General features: G+C 33.2%; 1 protein-coding gene and 1 non-coding gene across 2 annotated transcripts; one reads left to right on the top strand and one right to left on the bottom strand.

Moving 5' to 3' along the window:
• Positions 1 to 13484: 13484 nt before the first annotated feature.
• Positions 13485 to 13553, bottom strand: Smp_tRNA_00971_Pseudo_TTG.1.1. Its single transcript has one exon. It is a non-coding gene (tRNA).
• A 2595-nt stretch (positions 13554 to 16148) lies between these two features.
• Smp_140620 (putative g-protein coupled receptor fragment) lies at positions 16149 to 16931 on the top strand (the record flags this gene model as incomplete). Its single annotated transcript, XM_018795481.1, has 2 exons — positions 16149 to 16347; positions 16570 to 16931. The coding sequence occupies 2 exons, from the start codon at positions 16149 to 16151 to the stop codon at positions 16929 to 16931; spliced, it is 561 nt and encodes a 186-aa protein (XP_018649790.1).
• Positions 16932 to 21531: the final 4600 nt, after the last annotated feature.

Below are 21531 nucleotides of genomic sequence, written 5' to 3'. Positions count from 1 at the left end.
AGCGCAGTCACACGAGACTGATAGGTTCTGAGTCCGAATCTCTTGAGGCGGGACCGTGGATGGGCAGTGCTGAGTAATTCCACAATAGGACGAGTTGGCCGTCCACTGTTTCCAGGTTTTCCAAGATGATCTAGCTTCAAATGACTAATGATTTCAATCATAAAAGTTTCTTTATCTCATTAAATCTACCCAATATTATTTATTCAGAATCTAGGATGACGTAATTCACTATACTTATTTTATTGCATTGCTTCATTATATTACCTTTGTTTAGTTTACTTTTATTTTTCACACACCGTAACAACTTAATTTGTGTTCAGATTTTTCGCAAAGTATAAGATAATATCAAATGGTTGGAAAAAACTTTATCTTCCAATTAAACTGTCTAAATTTATTAAAAAGATTAATTATGTGAAGGAATCTTGAGTACATTAGTTTAATTTTCAAGTTATATTCGTCCAGTAGTTAGGTAGGTCAGGGTGTCATTGCAAACCTGAAGATACTGGTAGGTTGTTTCTTTATTTTGGTAATACTTCTTAGCATTGTAAACTCATGTTTCTTCCAGGGATTGAAACCAGGATCTTTTGGTCTCACTTAACCAATAAAATTAATGGATAGTCATTCAGTGGTAAAAGATAACTCTACAATCATCCGATGTCGTCAGTGATAACTATCTCACCCTCGACATTTCTGAACTATATTTTAGTTGTATCTCAGCTGAGATGATTCTGTGGCAAACAGATCATAGAAAGTAAAATTATTTCCACAAATCAATTCCAACTAAACTATACGTTTTCTTATGTATCATTCCATGTTATCTGACATGGTTAACTGATTGACAAAATGAAAAATTTGCATAGTTGAATTCATGAGTCAATTGAAGTTAGACCACCATACAAAACCTGGGAGCACTGGATGACCAACTCGTCCTATTGTGGGACTCCTCAGCACTGCGCTTCCACGATCCCGCCTCGCGAGATTCGAACCCAGGACCTACCAGTCTCGCGCTAGATCTCTCAACCGATAGACCACTGAGCCGGCATCCAACGGTGTTAATGTCTAACTTCAACCAATTCACGAAATGGAGCAACCGTTCATCAATTGTCTTCAGTGAGTTGATATCTCACAACAGACCGTTTTGAACTCCACTGGTCACTGTTTCTCACTAGAACTCCAGGAAATATCTCTTGTAGTCAGTCACCAGTGAGCATATGTTTATTATCAGTAGGGAATTTGTGGTGGTCTAGCTTCAATTGATACGTGAATTCAACTATGCAAATACTGAAATCTCCACAAAACCCCTTCTGATAACAATGAAAAGTTATCATAACTTGATTAGCAAATGTATTTAATAGCCTAATGTTTCATATTAATTGGGTACCTAATATTGTAAACTTAATTTTCAACATGAATTACTTGACATGTTGTTGTTTTGTATTAATATGAAGTGAAAATGATACATCTTATCAATGGAATCTAATACATTTGACCTTACTTACTTACTTACTTACTTACTTACGCCTGTTACTCCCAATGGAGCATGGGCCGCCGATCAGCATTCTTCAACCCACTCTGTCCTCGGCCTTCCTTTCCAGTTACATCCAATTTTTGTTCATTTTTCTCGTGTCTGTTCCCCTTTCTCCGCGTAATGTGTTATTTGGTCTTTCTCTTTTCCTTTGACCTTCATGACTCGGTGTGAGGGCTTGTCTTATGACTCAGTTGGATGATTTCCTCAATGTGTGTCTTATCCACTTCCAACGCTTCTTCCTGAATTCTTCCTCCACTGGAATCTGTTTTCTTTCTTTCCCACAGTATAATGTTGCTGATAGTGTCTGGCCAACGGATCCAAAATATTTTGCGTAGACAACTGTTAATAAACACTTGTATCTTCTGTATGATGGCTTTCGTAGTTCTCCAGGTTTCTGCCCCATACAGTAGAACTGTCTTGACATTTGTACTGAAAATTCTGATCTTTGTGTTGGTTGAAAATTGTTTTGAGTTCCAGATGTTTTTCAGTTGTAAATATGCTGCTCTTGCTTTGCCGACCCGCGCTCTCACATCTACATCAGATCCACCGTGTTCATCAATGATGCTGCCCAGATATGTAAAGGTTTTCACATCCTCCAAAGCTTCTCTTTCAAGTGTAATTCGTTTTTTGCATGTTGTATTGTATCGGAGAGTTTTGCTTTCCCCTTTGAGTATATTGAGACCTACTGTTGATGAGGCTGCTGCTACACTGGTCGTCTTCTCCTGCATTTGTTGTTGTGTGTGTGTAATAGAAGAGCCAGATCATCTGTGAAGTCTAAATCGTCCAGCTACATTTAACCTTATATAATCAAAATGTAGAAGGAAATCAACAGAACAACAATCAAATAATTACTTCCATTTTATAAACAATTACCGGAAGTATAATTTATTTTCTGATATTCATCTGTTTACATGATTCCCAGCAATTTAAAAACAACTAAACAGTAGTATATTCTTCATTTATGAATAGGTCATTTTGAAAAACAATGTTTCAATCAAATATTATCCTTGTATGATATAGTTTGTTAAATGGTTTTAATATAAACGGATGTTTGATTAGGTAAGTATAGTTAATAACATAAAGCTGATGAGTTGTTGTTTCATTCTTATCTAAAATGTTTGATCTATGTGTATGTTGTCAATTCATTCATTTAAATCTGATGGATTCCATCTTATGCTATAAAATATTACATGTGTTTTATCAAAGTTCTGATTATACATATACATATCCGCTTACTAGAGACTAGTGACATATATATTTTGTTGAATTTCGCTTAAAGTACAAAATTGTTGACAATAGGAAAGGAATTGCAATGAATAGTTGTTAGGATACATCATGAAATGACTTAATTTATGTTTGTTAAATCATTAGATTCCAACTTTGTAGTTTGACGCGCAAGCCACGGAATCTGAAAATCTTGAGTGACATCAACAGTGTAATCGTGGGTAAGCACTTATGGTTAGCCACATACTATGATATAAAAGCTCAACCGTGCCCTTTGTTTTTGAACGATCCAATATCCGAAGTCATGAAACTATTTTCTTCAACCTAGAATGTATCATATTTACCTTAGGTTTCAGTGTGATATTTTCACAGCTTTTTCAACTATTGATCAGATACAATTTGATTACCTTACAATGAGTAGGCAAATCAACAATTTTTTAATGGTGAATTCTATTCCCATGCAAATATGGTGAACGTTTGCATCTGTTACGACACAAATACTTCACCGTTGTGTTATTCGTAAATTAGAAAGATTATTTAATAGAGGTCAGAATGATTTGAAGTAAAGTATCAAGTCATAATCAATATCATAATAATGTAATAATGAAATAAAAGTCGTATAAATAAAATGCATAGTAGGAGAATTTCATCTTGTTAATCGAGGTAATAATACTAACAGTAATCATAATAATAATGATACTAAAAATGATAATGATACCGTTGTGTGAGTATAAAATGTAATAAGAGAGGTGTTATCAAGGTTACTTACTTACTTACTTATGCTTGTTACCCCTCGTTAAGGAGTATAGGCCACTAACCAATATTCTCCATTCCATTCAACCCTGTCTTGGGCAATCCTTTCCAGTTCTTTCCAGTGAACATTCATCCTTTTCATATCTGCTTCTATTTCCCGGTGTAATGTGTTCTTTGGCCTTCCTCTTTTTCCCTTCTTTTCCGGGTTCCAAGTTAGGGCTTGCCTCATGATGCAGTTTGGTGATTTCCGTAATGTATGTCCTATCCACTTCCAACATCTTTTCCTAATTTCCTCTTCAGCTGGAAGCTGAATTGTCCTCTCCCATAAAATGCTGTTGCTGATAGTATCCGGCCAGTGAATGTTGAGTATTTTGCGTAGACAACTGTTATCAAGGTGATTACAATGAAAAAACTTTACGTGGATTAGGAGAGATGGATGTGAAGATTAAGAAAGATATATACAAAAAGGGAATTGAGAATGGGATGAGAGGTTTATAAAATCCAGTTAAGGTACATGAACGGGTCAGTATACACGTTTCTATAGTTTTACATCTCAATACAAAACATATCGGATTAAATGTTCCAACCACAGAATCAAACTATTATGTTCTGAAGATAGTGTGGATGGCGAAATAGATAAACTAAAGAACATATTATGAAATAACGACTATTCAGAAATTTTCATAGAAAAATTCCTGTTAGAAGGTAATCCAAAATGAACAAATTGTGACATGGTTAGTAAAAAAACCCTGTGTTTGAAATTGGATTATCAATGAGACCTAGCAGATAACATTTTAACACATTATCTCAAAAGATTTCTTGAAAGGACTTTTCTCGCCACCAAGTTACACATACTTTTCTCGAACAACCAATCAAAGATAGGTTGGTGATGATAGGCTCCTCCTTGTGTACATACTAATTCAACTATTCCTCGGGAACTAGTTATATGAACCATACAGAGAGGGCATTATCCTTGCGTGATCGCGAACATGTACCAGAATGGTTGGGAAAAGGATCCAATAAATCGATTAAGAGAACTATTTTCTCACTTGATAGATAGTGAGCATCATATTAAAATAGAAGAAGCATTCTCTGTTTTGCATCGCGTTCCAAAGAATCTACCTAAAGGAGCCAGATTACAGCTACTCTATATAGCTGAAGCTATCTAGATCAACCCCAGAAAACCGAACTTATGTAACCAAAAAAGGTATATCCAGCCTCTATGTTTACCTTGGCCTACAACTGGATTACCGAATACATGCGCTGGATATTATAATCCTCCCTTCCCCTTCCCAATTCCTTTTTTGTTTATATCTTTCTTAATCTTCACATCCATCTTTCCTAATCCACGTAAAGTTTTTTATTGTAATCACCTTGATAACACCTCTCTTATTACATATTATATTCACAAAACGGTATTATTATTATCATTATTGTGATTATTATTACCTCGATTAACAAGATGAAATTCTGCTACTATGCATTTCATTCGTACGATTTTTATTTCATTATTACATTATTATGATATTAATTATGACTTGATACTTTACTCCAAATCATTCTGACCCTTATTAAATAATCTTTCTAATTTACGAATAACACAACTTTGAAGTAGTTCTGTTGTAACAGATGCAAACGTTCACCGTATTTAACATATAACATTATCATATTCATTAGTATATGCTTTATTTTGGCCTTTGTAAAAAATCCCAATAATGATGGACTTGTAGTGCCGTGCCTCGTTAATCGTTCACGTCGATAACCGTTATAATTCCAATCATAACGGTGCGTAAAATCAGAAGGCGAAAAGAAGCGGTAACTACAACTTATTGACAAATAACTCAGGTCAGAAGGTTACAAGCACATGAGCTAATATCAACAAACAGTGAGCAGTGGAGTGAGTGAGCAAACAATTAAATAGGCAATTTATAATCAAATTGAATAAGGGCACAGCAAAATAAAACAAAGGCTGATAATAGGATTTGCGTTCATACATATTTGGGGAGGAGTATGAGTCATCGAATGATACTTAAGCAATCAACATTTTGGCTAGTGTCATGTGCTCTATTGGTCATAACAGTACAAAGTATATGCAAATTTTTATTAATTATCAGAAGGGGTTTTGTGGTGATTTAGTATTTTTCATAGTTGAAAGCGTGAGTCAATTGAAGCTAGACCACCATGGAAAACCTGGAAACACTAGACGGCCCTTTCGTCCTATTATGGGACTCCTCAGCAGTGCGCATCCACGAACCCGCTCTCGCGAGATTCGAACCCAGAATCTACCAGTCTCGAGCCGAAGCCCTTAACCGATAGACCACTGAGCTGGCATCCAACGGTGTTAATGTCTAACTTCAACTGATCCACGAAGTTGAGCAACCATTCACCAATTGTCTTCAGTGAGTTCCTATCTCACAACAGACGTGGTTTTGAACTCCAAATGACGATGTCTGTTAAGTAAGTTAATTAAAAAGGGCTTAACCAAAATTAACCATAGTCAAAATCGATTGTAGGATAGTTGCTATAGTCTTATAACTATAGTGACTGATGATGAAGTTATTGAAAACAATCGTTCGCTCAATTATCTTTTTTTTGAATATTTTATGGGGATTTTTAAACTGCTAAATAATTTAACTTAATTTGAATACAAATCAGTGACCTAGTTATCAAAGGTAGGATTAAACTATACTGCCGAGTCAATCAGAAGCTTTCGCGGGTTTTCAAGGTCACGGCGCTAAGTTCGGTACCTTATGCTTACGTACGGTCGGTTTACAGCGGATTTTAGGGAAGACGTGATAATTTAGCGTCTACAATGGAAATGATCATAAGATTTTGGCGCGAAATTCAATTATCCATTTGGATAAATAGAGTTTTGGCATTATAGCTGATGTCAGTTCGTGATGAAAACCCTAAGTATAATTCCTAGCCTTAATCATGAACTGTAAATCATAATTTGAATTCTTCATACAGGTTTATAACCCTCATTTGGTCTTAGTTATTATGTTGACACTCTCAGAGTCACTCTAGCGTCGCTCAAAGGTTGTCCATAACTTATAGTCTCACTCATAACCCTAAACCCTACACCTAAACCTTAACTCTAACCCTAACCCGTAAACTATACCAATATACTAACATTATTGAAGCTATGTGGTCGAGGCTAAAAGAATTTTTGAGACCTTATCATGGTTTCAGAGGTCGACTACTATGGAGCCATATAGGTTCCTGTACCGTATGCACTATGATTTTAGAACTTCTGAACCTATATCTGACCTCGAGAAGTTTTTGACTCATGTAAAAGAAGTGTTTCCACTTTAATTCTTTGGTTTTGTATAATAAATTTTTACTGTACACTAACTGTCTTCTGATTGGCTAATATTTATCAAGGTCATCTAAGATTCGTTCAAAGGTCGGCAGTATAGTTTAATCCTACCGTTATCAAATTCATTTGTAATCGTTAATGTATTAATCGTATTGTTGAAATGTAACATACGTTTAAAAGTGCTGTCTGTGAATTTATTGAAACATATTGTATGTTCATATACTCAATGTGACACCAGTTTCTTAAGGTTTTTAATAAAGTTTACAACTGATGTAAAACGGAAAACGATTTTTATATTCAGATCCGTCTATCTTTATCGTCTAGAACAATCTAAAACAAAATTATGGTGACTTATCACGTTATCTTATCATAGATATTGATGATATAATCTTGAGAGATCTAATTACATCGATGTGATTTGTGGAAAACTCTTTCACTCATAATCGTTCATTAAAAATATAGTGAACTATTTTGTGTGTCTTGAATCATTACCCGGATTTTAACTCTTCTTATACATCAATTGAGTATCAGCACATATCAGAAATATCAAATAAGTCACATAACTTTATACTTATGTAATACACACATATAATTAACTTATAAAGTGTTGAAATTGTTTATATAAAATAATATTTCATCGGATTCTTTCTCAATTAGATAAAACTTAATTTTTCTATCCAATCAGTATATTCAACTAAAATATTCCAATAAATCATGTTTTTGATGCAGTTTTGTTCTATGAGCTGGGTGGTTTAGTCGTGAACCTTTCATTGTTCTTCTGAACTCTGCGTAGTTTGTGCTGATGATGTCCTTCAGAAGAATGATGAAAGCTTCACAACGAAACCATCCATCTCGGTGAACAAAACTCCATCAAAAATCATCAAGCTTAGCTACAAATTTTCTCCATCATCTCAAAAACCAAGTTTATTTGTTATCATTCTTTGCTATGATTCTTATTTTTCAAATAACATGCAACTAAATTCACTTGGTATTGTTTGTTTGAATCTTCCCACTGATGTTTAACACTGAAATTGATCAGTCTCTTATTGGTATATGTGTAAACTGTGCTTATTGCCTCAATGTAGTCTTAATTCACAAGCATTCTAAGCATAGATAGACAGTAGCTAGCAATGGAATCCAGTTTAACGCACGTTTCGTCCTAAATAGGACTCGTCAGCTGGATGTACATGCATTTCAGAGTTGATGTTCACTCTGGAGCTCGAACCCAGTACCGTTCGCTTTAAACATCCACTCGGCTACTACTGAGTCCTGATAACCACCTGTTTGTGCAATGAGGTGAAGTTTGAATTCATTAAATTTATTTTTAATTTAATTCAATCCATATTTCCTGTATAGAATAATGAAAATTTTAAATGAAGGAAATTTTAATAATAAATATAAAATAAAGATTATCATAATTTTTTTTTAATATTTTTAAATGACAAATCACTTTTATATTAAAATAAAAATTTTGAAAAAAAAACAAACATGAGAAACATTTTTCAAATTTTTCAAAAGTTTTTTTTTTGTATTTTTATATTCAAATAGATTTTTCTGTTTGATCTCTTCCAACAAAATTTTTTTTTGTTTTTTTTTGTTTTAAAGTATATAGAATTGATTTATATAAACTAACCTACCAGTTTGATTACATAACAAAGGAAAAATAGAAAGAAAAAAGGAAAGTAGGAAAATAGAGTTACCTTATATGCTGATTATATAAATCTCAACAAGATTATACATGATCAGAAGGGGTTTCAGGTAATTAGTTAGTAATTATAATAGTTGAAATCATGAATCCATTGAAGCTAGACCACCATAGAAAACCTGAGAGAACTAGACAGACGTTATATATTGTATTTATTTTTCATTATGATGAATCCATTTCAAAAGAAAATGAATAAATGTGTACATATCTAAATCATTTATCTTTCAAAAATGGTATTAAATCATATTTAAACTTTTGAAAATTTCATTTTAGAATCCCTATACTAGGCTGAAATGTCTATTCAGTGCTTTATAAGGTTTTCTATGGTGGTCTACTTTTGTAATGGACTTATGAATTCAACTAGAAAATTACTAAAATCTTCCACAAAACCCCCCTTTCTGATAGCTTGTTTTCTCTTGTGTGTTTTTTTTTCTCAAAAATATTCACGGAAACAGTCTGAAATCCCTTTTTGATTCCATGGATTAGATTATTTGGTTGTCTTGACAAAAAAGAAAATGCTTTCTAAGTTGTTGTTTGTTTCTGTGTTTCTATTTTCTTTGAAGGGAACATATAGAGTTTATAATGACAAAAAGTTTAATTTGTGTAGGTTGAATTAAAGGTGTTACATGTAATTGTAACATTACATAATGTTTATTCAGGTGTGTTGAGATTGCATAATATAAATGTAATTGATATTAATCATTATGATTTATGTCTTTTGTAAATCCTCATTAAATCAAAATGAGATTAAGAAATGTTTTTATGATCATTCTGAAATAAGAAATATCTTAGAGATTGTGATTGAATTATTTTCAGAAGAGGGTTTTGTGTAGAGTTTAGTAATTTTACATAGTTGAGATCGTGAGTCAATCGGAGCTACATCAACATGGAAAACCTGGAGGCACTGGACGGCTGTTTCATCTTGTTGTGGGGCTCCTCAGCAGTAATCTGTTTAAACTTACTTATGGAAATGATAACAACTGATTATGTTGTAGACAGTATTCATATACTGAATTTAATATAAAGTTATTTACTATGGATTGTGTTTGATTAATAATACATGAGGCAGTGTTTAGAATTGTATTAGTAATTATGATAAATAATAGTGTAATACATTTAATAGATCGTTGGTTGATCACAAATACATAAATAAAAGTTGAATTCACGAGTCGATTAAAGCTACACCACAGTCGAAAATCTGGAAACATTGGGTGGCCATTTCGTCCAAGTAAGGGACTCCTCAGCAGTGAGCATCCGCAATCCTGCAGTCAGGACTCGAATCCAGGACCTTTGGTTTCGCGGGCAAACGTGTTACCTCTAGACCACTGAGCTGGTATTCAATGGTGTTAATGTCTAACTTCAACCAATGTCGCGTGCGGGATCGTGGTTGTGCACTGCTGAGGAGTCCCTTATTACAATGAAACGGTCATCCAGTTGTTCCAGGTCTTCCATGGTTGTCTAGCTTTAATCGACTCATGAATCCAATTATAAAATTACTACAATCTCCACAAATCCCCATTCTGAAAATAAATAATACTTTCGCAGTTGAAATTACTGTGAAAATGCTATAATCTCCACAAATATTTCACGGTATTTGAAATCAAGTACTCTTTGGTAATTAGATTCATGATGTAACTCCTGAAGCTATAGTGAGAAGTTGTGACAAGTAGGGCTAAAATGTGTCTGGTGTGAGATAGTTATCCACATCAGGTAATGGATGAAGGGTTACGCAAGATTATGGATCGATTAAACTTAGATATTAACACTGTTAGATACCGGCTCAGTGACTTAGAAATTAAGCATTTTTGTGAAAGACCGAAGATTCTGGGTTCGAGTCACACATGCGTGATTGTGGATGAGCACTGGGGATGAGTGCCATACTACAACGAGACTGTTATCCAATGACACCAGATTTTCAGTGGTGATCTAGTTGAAGTTAGTTCGTTATTTCAAGTGTGAAAATAATTAGTTGTACTTTTATATAGTTCCATGCTGATCAACAGTTGAAAATTAGTTCCGTGTAAGTTATTTTCGATTTGTATGATTCTAGGGTTTCAGGTAGATACTGGACTGGACAAAACTGGCTTTTTTCCCTTGTTTAATCACAAGTTATCTGATTTTGTTATCAGTCCATCTTCTTAAAACTAAATTTTTTGTTATGCCGACTTATTTGAAATAAATACTTCAGTTACGAAATTTTCACTTTCAGTGTTCAACTGGTAACTCATAGTTGTTGAAAAAACACAATAATAAATCTAAAAAGTAATATAGAACTGAAAATTAAACTATGTAGCATATCATTTAGTATCTTTCAAAAATATAACAACGAACTATTTCAAAGAACAAAAACCCTCTGGTTTCTTATTACATGAGAAGGTACCTGGTCTAAATATTAATTGGTCTATGCTTAAAATATGCACAATAAGTTGAAAGTTAATGAGTCAAAAACAATGTTATCGGTATTAAATTATTCATCATAAGAAAGATAATTGAATATACAGTAAAATAAAGATTCAAGATTAAACAAAAAAAACATGAAAAGAATACATTTACATCTATACTCTTAGTTTTTTAGCCTTTTTGTAAACCGATAGTTATATATTAATATTGTCTGGTGGATCCCAATGAAGATATTTGTGACTACTGATAAATTTACGAATAGCATTTATTTATAAGTAGAGCAGAATGACAACACAAAATTAACAGTAATTGTTTACTTGACATCTGTATGTTATCAAGATACAATTGGTAAACTAAACTTTATGGGATTTCAGAAACAAGAAAAATCGGTAAGACTATAATTTATGGATGAACCAATCAGGTATAACAGGTCTCGGATTTTGGCGCAAAATTCACTTATCCATTTAGCTAAATAGAGTTTTGGCATTATAACTGATGTCAGTTCGTGATGAAAACCCTAAATCTAATTCGTGACCTTAATCATCAACTGTAAATCCTAATTTTATTCCTCACACTTATTTATAACCCTCATAAAACAAGCCAATAAATCTTCCATATAAATTCACTTGGTATTGTTTACTTGAATCTTCCCGTTGATATTTAGGACTGCAGTTGATCAGTCTCTTATTGGTATATGTGCATAATGTGTGTATCGCCTCGATATAGCCTTAATTTGCAAGCATTGCACAAGCGAGAGGCTATCAGAACTCAGTAGCTAAGTCAATAACGCGATGTCGTTTGAAGTGAACGGAACTGGGTTCGAGTCCCATAGTGAACATCAACTCTGGGGTGCGGGCACATCCAGCTGACGAGTCCCAAATAGGACGAAAAGTACGTCCTGGACTCCACTGCTAGCCACTGTCCATCTTTGCTTATAATCTTTGATATAGTTGAAATTTTTGTGAAGATTCATTTACATTGAAATTTCTAATTTCTAATGAATAGATGTTATCTGTGAAACTTTTGAAAGTAATAAACCTAAAGACAACCATATTGTCCGAATATGGAAATGTCGAATTAATCGATTAGCTTTAATACATTTTATGCAACATTTGAATAACTGGGGTTTGGTTCATATGGTATGTGATCACAGTTGGGTCCCATCATGTTCTTCGTGCTTTTTGGATTTTTTCAATATTAAAAAACCAACATAACATTGAGGATATAACTAAAAGGGAACATTTTTGAATTTAGTCAAAATATATGAGTCCTAAGGTATTCAACCATGAATTTGGAATTTATATACCAGTCTGTGATCAAGTTTGTTCTAATATTTCATTGCATTCATGGGTAGAAACAAGCAATGGTATTCAATCATAGGTATCTTTAAAAGAAGATACATTCAGAAATGAAAATATTCTTTCACTTTGATAGATATTGCTATCAATCTTAAATAATCACACAAAGTATGGTGTACAAATTGTGTAAAGTTATTATCTAAGGTTGACTTTCCTCTTATCCATTACTATTAGTTCAGCGTTTTTTCCTCATGTTTGCAGAGTACGAAACGTTAATGTCTGTTATATAAATGTGAAAATGTTCGCAGGAGCATGAATTAATTCCTTCATGAGTATAATTTTGATAGATTAAACAAATGCACCTTCGCTCATAATGGCAGTCAACAAAAGTTGAACAATAAAGTGTTTGAGTTTGAGCTGTAGATTTTGTAAGTGATAAGTTGGTAATGATACCATACTACTTAAATGTTAGTAATATAGAGTGCTTTTCGAACCTCCTAACCAATATTTATTAATTAAAAGAGTGTACCTCTCAGCTTACATATATTTTGACGTTTAATTTGGTTGATGAACAGTATTTTTGATGAAATTCAAACCACGTTTGTGTTTGGAAATATGATCAGAAGTTTTGCAATCAACGTATGAATGAACTATTAAGCTATATCTTTTGAAAGCCATTACAAACCATCGTATTAATGTAGTGAACAAGAAGACGATTGGCGTTAATCGAGTGCATTTGGCACGAAGATTAGAGACTATCCAACTAAAATCTGACAACCATACAGTAAACAGTTAATTTGCAAAATAACAATCAATTTACTCAATCTTGACTGTTCCTTCTGTAAATATCAGTTCATCTCTGATTTCACTGTTCATGCATTTTCATACCAACTGTGTTCCGTTTCGGTTTTTTCCTTATCAATCTTCTGCCAAAATACATTCTATGCCTGACTATCACCATATACTACTTATGTGGACATAAGTAATCCACACTACAGTATAACCAAAAACATGACTACATCTAAACAATGTAGTTATTCAAAATAATGCCCGATTAGTGAAATTTCAGATTAGTTAAATTAAGTGTTTATATCAATCTAGATAAATAACAGGTGAATTCTTAGATTAATCCTTTTTTAATAATATCTACTTATTGTAAGCAAAGATGGATAGTGGCTAGCAGTGGAATCCAGTTTGACGCGCGTTTCGTCCTATTTGGGACTCGTCAGCTGGATGTACATGCATCTCAGAGTTGATTTTCACTCTGGGACTCGAACCCAGTACCTTTCGCTTCAAACGCCATCACGTTATCCACTCAGCTACTGAGTCCTGATAGCCACTTGCTTGTGCGATGTGGTGAAGTTTAAATTCACTTAGTGTTGTTTGTTTGAATCTTCCCATTGATGTTTAAGACTGCGTATGGCTTACAATACTTGTGAATTAAAGCAATATCGAGGCAATACGCACAGTATACACATATGCCAATAAGAGGCTGACCAGTTCCAGCTCTAAACATCAATGTGAAGATTCAAACAATCAATACTAAGTGAATTTAATACCTACTTATGTTTTATTTGCAATTTTTCAGTAGTATATTCAGCGCAGCAGAGAAAAAATAGTTTTTTTCCTCCGAAGAAAGGAAATATCTATCTATTATTTCCTTTCTCTAGAACAGATTAATTTTTCATATATGATGGAGAGAAAAGAAAAAAAGAAAGGGAATTTGACAATGGAAAAAAGATTAAAAAAAATAGACGATAGAAACCAAGGATTGTTAATGAGAATAGTAATAAAATAAGAAAATCATTTTTCAAATCAATTTAGTTTTATTGAAAGAAAACTAGTGAGAGAATGTTGGCGACGTAGTTTTTCCATTTAGGCATCTAACTCATTAGGGTATTAGATTTTGTTTTAACATTTTGTAGAAATATTTATAAGAATATAAATTCTATAAAACTATGTGAAGAAAAGATAAGAGTTTTAGGTGGTTCACCTTACTTACTTACTTACTTACGCCTGTTACTCCCAATGAAGCATAGGCCATCGACCAGCATTCTCCAACTCAATCTGTCCTGGTTGACCTGTAAGTTGATAATATAGCTTATGTTGTGCAAATAACTCAATATGATTTATATAGGCAAGAACATTTATGAATGAATACTAAAATTGGTTGAATCGATAGTGAATCCTTACACTATTAACTAATAAGATTAGAGCTTAAACACTGTGTGGACTGCCTCGATATTTCTTTAATTCACAAACTATATAAGCAAAGATGGATAGTGGCAAGCAGTGGAATCCACGACGCTAGTCTCTCCCTATTTGAGGCACGTCAGCTGGATGTGCTTGCATCCTCGAGTCGATGTTCACCCTGGGACTTGACCCCAATACCATTCAATTCAGTGCTCAGTATACCATAAAATAACATAATAGTGTGCAAGTTAATTAACCGAATGAAGGTTAACGGAACGTAAAAGGTATTTATGCAATGATAGGAAGATATTGGTCTGTTTATTTTTACTGAAACAGATAAAGGTTCGCCATGTTTTCTTTTTGCTAATATAGGTCATACGGGAAAACCTTGATAGCTTTATCGTATGAAAAATGAAAAAGATTTGATGATATTGGTTTTTTAATTGATTTGAAGTTCTTAAATCCATTCAATTCATGTTCACTATTCTTCAGATTTACTCTGATCATTATCCTAAATTCTTTTTATCTTTTCAAGAATAAGTCTTAGAAATACATCTAAAATATTCTCTTCTAAAGTTTTGTGACAACTTTATCAGTTAAAATAACATCGAACTTTAATTTTTAATTCTGTTATTCAGTATAAACTTAGGCTGTCTACAGTTGAGTTGCGATGGTGTTTGAAGCGAAAGGTACTGAGTTCGATTCCCAGGGTGAATATCAACACTGAGATGCAGTTACATCCAACTGACGAGTCCCAAATAGGACGAAATGCGCGTCTAGCTGGATTCCACTGCTAGCCACTGTCCATCTTTGCTATTTTAATGTTTATTCATAATATTTTGAACTTGATTTCTGAATTCTTCACTATGATTTTCCGTTTGAATTCAATATTCTGAATAAACATTAGTACTATAAACTTAATTCATTGTTTTAATTTCATGCTTCTGTTATTGAATCTGAGAGCATAGTATTTTGTTTAAATGTATTTAGCGAAGTTTATTTTATTCATTATCACCAACGTGTATACGTCTACGAATTTCTCAATAGAAATCCGGTTATATTCGCTCTCTTACTAAGTGAGAGCAGTCTGAAGTACTTATAAGTCCTGCTTTCTGCCTATCCCAACCAGTTAAGTCTAGAACACCAATAACATTCTCTGTAATATATGAATCATTATTCTCAAACATATTGGGTTTATATACTACTAACAATATTGAGGTAAGATGGTGGTTGGAGGTGGTCAACAGGAAACACTGGATCCGGGTTTCGTGCTACTTGGCACTCGTCAGCAAGGTGTACCTATAATCTTGAGGGAACTGATACTCCTTGGCGGATTCGATCCCGTGTCACTCAGCTTCACAGTCAGAGACGTTACCACTGACCTATTCGGGCCGCGAACGACCTCCTGTAAGAATGAGATGTAATCACAATTGATTGATCACTGGATGGTGATCAATGTCATGCGTGTCAAGTCCTTCTTTAGTGCTGATCGAATGCTATCGATCAAGTTGATTACCACCTAGTGATCAATCAATTGTGACTACTTATAATAATACTATCTGAAAGCTAATCTTTTCTTTTTGTTGTTTTTTTTTCATTTCAGATTTTCAAGGTCTAATGTTACCTGACAAAATGAGGTACTTTTGAAATTATTTATTCAATACCATTTGATAACAAAACAAACTCTTCATACATCATCTCTTTACACAAAATAAACAATCCTTATTCATGTCTTTAATGACAGCTAATTTATCAAATCAAATACCAACTGTATTAATTATGTTAAGTATTATTTGTTTTATTGGTATCTTTGGTAATATCCTTGTTATTATTGTTTATTCATTAAAACAAGATCGTTTAACTGGTACATTATTTATTCTTGTCTTAGCTATATCTGATTTATTAGCATGTGTTACATTAATACCTGGTACAATGATTATTGAATATATTGAATGGAATATAGATTCAACATTTTTATGTAAATTTTATTATTTTATAAATAATACTTTTATACCATTCAGTAGTTTATTAATTAGTTGTATTGCATTTGATAGATATTTTTGTTTATGTCATCCATTTAAAAATATATTAACAAGAGATAGAGCTAAAAATGTAATATTCATATTAATATTAATATGTTCAATATTAGGTTTAAGTTCAACATTTACTGTACGTGTTGAACAAATTCAATTAGATGATATAAATATAAACAATCATCGTCATAGTAACATAACGCGGGATTATAATTTAACAATGAAATTGAATTATTCAATGAATTCATATTATAAAAATGAAAAATTTGAATGTACAGAAATATTAAAATTAAATCATACAATGATAGAAACAGTATTATATCAGATTGTACAAAAAAGTCAAACATTTAGTTATATTTTATGTATACTATGTGTGGTTACACTTTATATATTAATTTATCGTTCAGTATCCAAGGTAAGTTTGATCTATGTTTTCTTTTTTTTTGTTTTGATGATATCTTTTTTTTTAATTTCATAGTTGAAATCATGAGTCAATTGAAGCTAGACTACCATGTAGAATCTGGAAGTATTAGATGACCGTTTCGTCCTTATTATGGGACTCCTCAGTGTCAGTGCACATCCACTATCTCACCTCGCGAGATTCGAACCCAGGGCCTACTAGTCCCGCACATGAGCACTTAAATGATAAACCACTGAGCCGGTATCCAACAGTGTTAATGTATAACTTTAACCAGTCCACGAAGTTTCGAGCAATCGTTCATCAATTGTCTTCAGTGAGTTGATATCTCACAACAGATGTGGTTGAACTCCACTGGTAACTGCTTCTCACTAGAACTCCAGGAAATATTTCTTGAAGTCAGTCCCTAGTGAGCATATGATTATAGATCAGAAGAGGGTTTTGTGGAGATTCCAGTATTTTCATTGTTGAAATCATGAGTCAATTGAAGTTAGACCACCATGTAGAATCTGGAAGCATTGGATGACCGTTTCGTCCTTATTATGGGACTCCTCAGTGTCAGTGCGTATCCACGATCTCGCATCGAGAGATTCGAACCCAGGACCTACCAGTCTCGCGCCAGAGCACTTAACCGACTAATGATTTCAACTATGAAAATACTAAAATCTCCACAAAACCCCTTTTCTCTTTTACTTGCTAATATCTTCTTCACGAATGTTGTTAACTGTCGGTTTTTATTTAAGTTTTTAGATCGAATTTCAGGATTTCCTTTAAAAAAAATGATTGGAAATCTGTAATTCGTTATCCTTAGTTTGACTTTCTATAACAGATAACATCAACGTTTAGCTTAAATGGTTTATTTAAGCTCATTTACAATCTGGTTAACCATGTTTTGGTTTAAATGGGTTACACTGGGTTAATAGAAAATGATGGATAATTTTTAACAGCTAATCCGAAATTATCACACTGTGCAAGTCTTGGCATAATATGACCGTTATACGAACTTATTAAAATCGGTTCTGCCTTCTTGTGAGATAGCTGAAACAAAAAATTTGAGTCCTTTTTTATCGGCTCATCTATTCAGACAATGAAGTCAAATTTTCGGAGATTCTAGTTAAGGTTTGTGTTCACATCAACAATATAATTTTCAGATAACTTATGAATATAAAATACATCAGTGATTGTTTTTGTATACTGGCAAACTATGTTCTCTTTTCAAAGCCATAGGACAGATGTTAAGTTTATCAAATTCAATCATGAAGTATGAAACTAATTAATTTATGCTGGTGTTTTTTTATTATATTTCGTAAACGTTCATCGGTGATCAATGTAATATCATTTATGAACTAGAATTATCAGTATATATGAAGGTCAAGTGTTGAATACGACAGTTGATTTCAATACGGCGGTGCGAAGTCATGACTCTACCTAAGAACCTAAGATCTGTCTATAAACGGCAAAATCACTTATCTCAGTCATAAATCTACAGCTATTGAATCAATAAAATAATGCTAATTAAATCTAACCATAGAGTCTATTTGTACCATACTTTCTATGAGATATGATAGTCTACTACTCCATTACTTATGCGGTTGTCAGTTATACGTGTATTCCATTTTTTAAACATTGTTTATTTCTAAATTACACAATATAGCAAATATCAAAGAAACTTTAAAGCTTGGAATTTTACCGTTTATTCATTTTCTTTTCATCTGTTAAATATGCGGTATAGTTTTCTCAATATATCTAATCAATATATATAAAAAAGTATGGAATAAAATATTAAAAAAATTCATGAAGTTGAGCAAGCGTTCACTACTTGTCTTCAGTGAGTTGATATCTCTTAATAAACGTGGTTGAACTCCACTGGTCACTGCTTCTCACTAGTGGTTAAGCGCTCTGATGCGAGACTGGTAGGTCCTGGGTTTGAATCTTGAGAGGCGGGATCGTGGATGCGCACTGCTGAGAAGTCTTAAGTTAGGACGAAACGGCCGTCCAGTGCTTCCACGTTTTCCATGATGGTCTAGCTTCAATTGACTCATGATTTCAACTATGGAAATACTGAAATCCCCACAAAATCCCTTCTGATAAAAAAATTTATTTAACGTATGTTCCAGATATTTCGTAAGTTTTGACATGGTTTTTGGATAACAAATAAAGTAAACACGTTTACAATCATAAAAGTATGTTGATCATATAATACGTTTATATTTTTTTGTCTACAAAGTAGACAAACATAACATTACAACACATGATTTAAAAAAGTAGAAACTAAGATTACAAGTTGGTCGTAATGAATCTTTCATTTTATATAGTTATATATTATTAACGGGATTTCTGATAAAATAGTAGTAATTACTAGATAGAAGAAGGAGAAATCAGGAAGAAGTGCTGGAAGAGGATGGGACACATATAGAGAAAATCATCCAACTGCGTCACAACACAAGCCCTCACGTAAAGTCCCGAAGGCCAAAGGAGAAGAGGAAGACCAAAGAACACATTACGCCGAGAAATGGAGACAGACATGAGAAGAATGAACAAAAAATTGGATAGAACTAGAAAGGAAGGACGACGACAGAGTGAGTTGGTGAATGCTGGTCGGTGGCTTATGCTACATTGGGAGTAACAGGCGTAACAACAACAAAACAACTAGATAGAAGAAGAATGAGATGAATAACTAACAACTGATGATGTTGAAAATTACGATACCACTTAATGTTTTCTTTTATGGAATAGTTTTAAATTACCATTAAGAGCTGTACTTCAATAAGTTGAATTTAGTTATCTAAGTTAAATTTGGAGGTATTTATGGATTCTTTTAAGTACTGTTTATCTACAAAGGTTGTTTCACGTTAATGTTACCAACTGGAACCTGATGAAATATAGGTGTTTTTATGTAGCTGAAGTAAGTACCATCATGATATACATGATTCCTAAGTAATATCGAAGATACTTTTGTTGGATTACTCAGAAAATCGTTACAGAAAGTTATTTTCTGTGGAATATTATTTGATAATCGATGATTCATGTTAGATATCTTTAGATAGCTGTTGAATTACACGTAATTAAGCATGTTGATTTGAAACTGAAGAAAAGTTATATTTACGTTACTTTTATTAGTTCTTTTAAGCCAGTTGAACTAGTTAGATTAAGTAAACCAAGAAATAGGTTCGAGATCGTATTTTGGACCATCATCATTTGTGGTTGAGTAAATGATTTAAAAAAAACTATCAAAAACGCTTTGTTCATCATCAGTAGGTCATTATGAATCCTATCCAACATAGCTTATGCTACAAGATGTTACCCAATGAACATAGAATTATTCAACGGGATTGATATAAGTAAATCTAATACTTGCATCCGGAAAAGCATGCGTAAGGTTTCTGTCTATTCCCTTACCATTTAACTCATTTAAAGCACAGTTTTTCATTTTCTTCTGTTTAATTGATAAACAAGTCTTTCAAGTGATTAATTCAAACGTAATGTTACGTACTTATTACATTATTATTTATTCAATCATTTTCACCAACTAACACATCCATAAACCTGAATTCATGGTTTCACCCATTATTTTTAAGTAACCAATAAGTATAATTGATTCAAATTCAAACCACAGAATACACATTTTACATTTTCATTCATATTCAATCAATCCTAATTATGAAACGTTTGACACTTATTTACTTACTTACTTACAGTTGATACCCATCATGGAGGAGCAAAGGCTATTCACCAGCATTCTCCATCCAACTCTGTCTTGAGCAATCCTTTCCAGTTCTTTCCATTTGCTATTCATCCTTTTCATGTTTGCTTCCAATTCTCGACGTGGTGTGTTCTTCGGTCCAACAGTTTTCCGTTTCTTTTCAAAATTCAAAGTTAGAGCTTACCTCGTGATTCAGTTTGATGATTTGCGTAATATATGTTCTATCCACCTCCATCGAATTTTCCTTATTTCCACTTCAGCTGTTGCTGATGATATCCAGGTTTGACACTTGGAGATTATCCCTACATTTAAATATTAAGCGGTAACTTTTTGTCTAAACATAGGAGGAAGTTAACTGAAAGAAAACTTCATTCGCTTAAATTTTATTCCTAATGTCTAAATAAAAAACATGCAAGTTAATTTATCAGTTATATAAAATATTTCCTTTGGTATCAAGTATACCTACTATTATTGGTAAAGAATACGTATTACCAAGGGTGAATGATGAACAGACTACTTAGGGATGTATTTATAGAAATCATATATAATCGGCATTACTTTTGATAAGTTATACTATTTATTCAAACCAAAAAAGCCCATCAGGTCAACGTCTGGTAAATTCAAATTGTTTCATTTTATCTGGTTGACGATTCGGAACAATTCTAAGCGCTCAACGCACGTTTTTAGATCTAGCAGATTGAAGTCCTTTGAAAAAAGGATTCTACATATCCTTCATGTTTTCTTATAACACCTGGTAAGACATTTTGCAGTAACGAACTATGCATAAATGTTTGATTTAAATGTATTCATGAGACATTTGATAACTTTCAAAGATGGATAGTGGCTAGCAGTGGAATCCAGTCTAACGCGCGTTTCGTCCTATTCGGGACACGTCAGCTGGATGTACCTGCATTTCAGATTTGATGTTCACTCGGGGACTCGGGGTACTGGGTTCGA

The sequence above is a fragment of the Schistosoma mansoni genome, chromosome 2 (assembly GCF_000237925.1).
Source record: "Schistosoma mansoni strain Puerto Rico chromosome 2, complete genome".
NCBI lineage: Eukaryota > Metazoa > Platyhelminthes > Trematoda > Strigeidida > Schistosomatidae > Schistosoma > Schistosoma mansoni.
The sequence above is the reverse complement of the archived record's forward strand: the minus strand, read 5'-3'. Positions and strand labels throughout refer to the sequence as shown.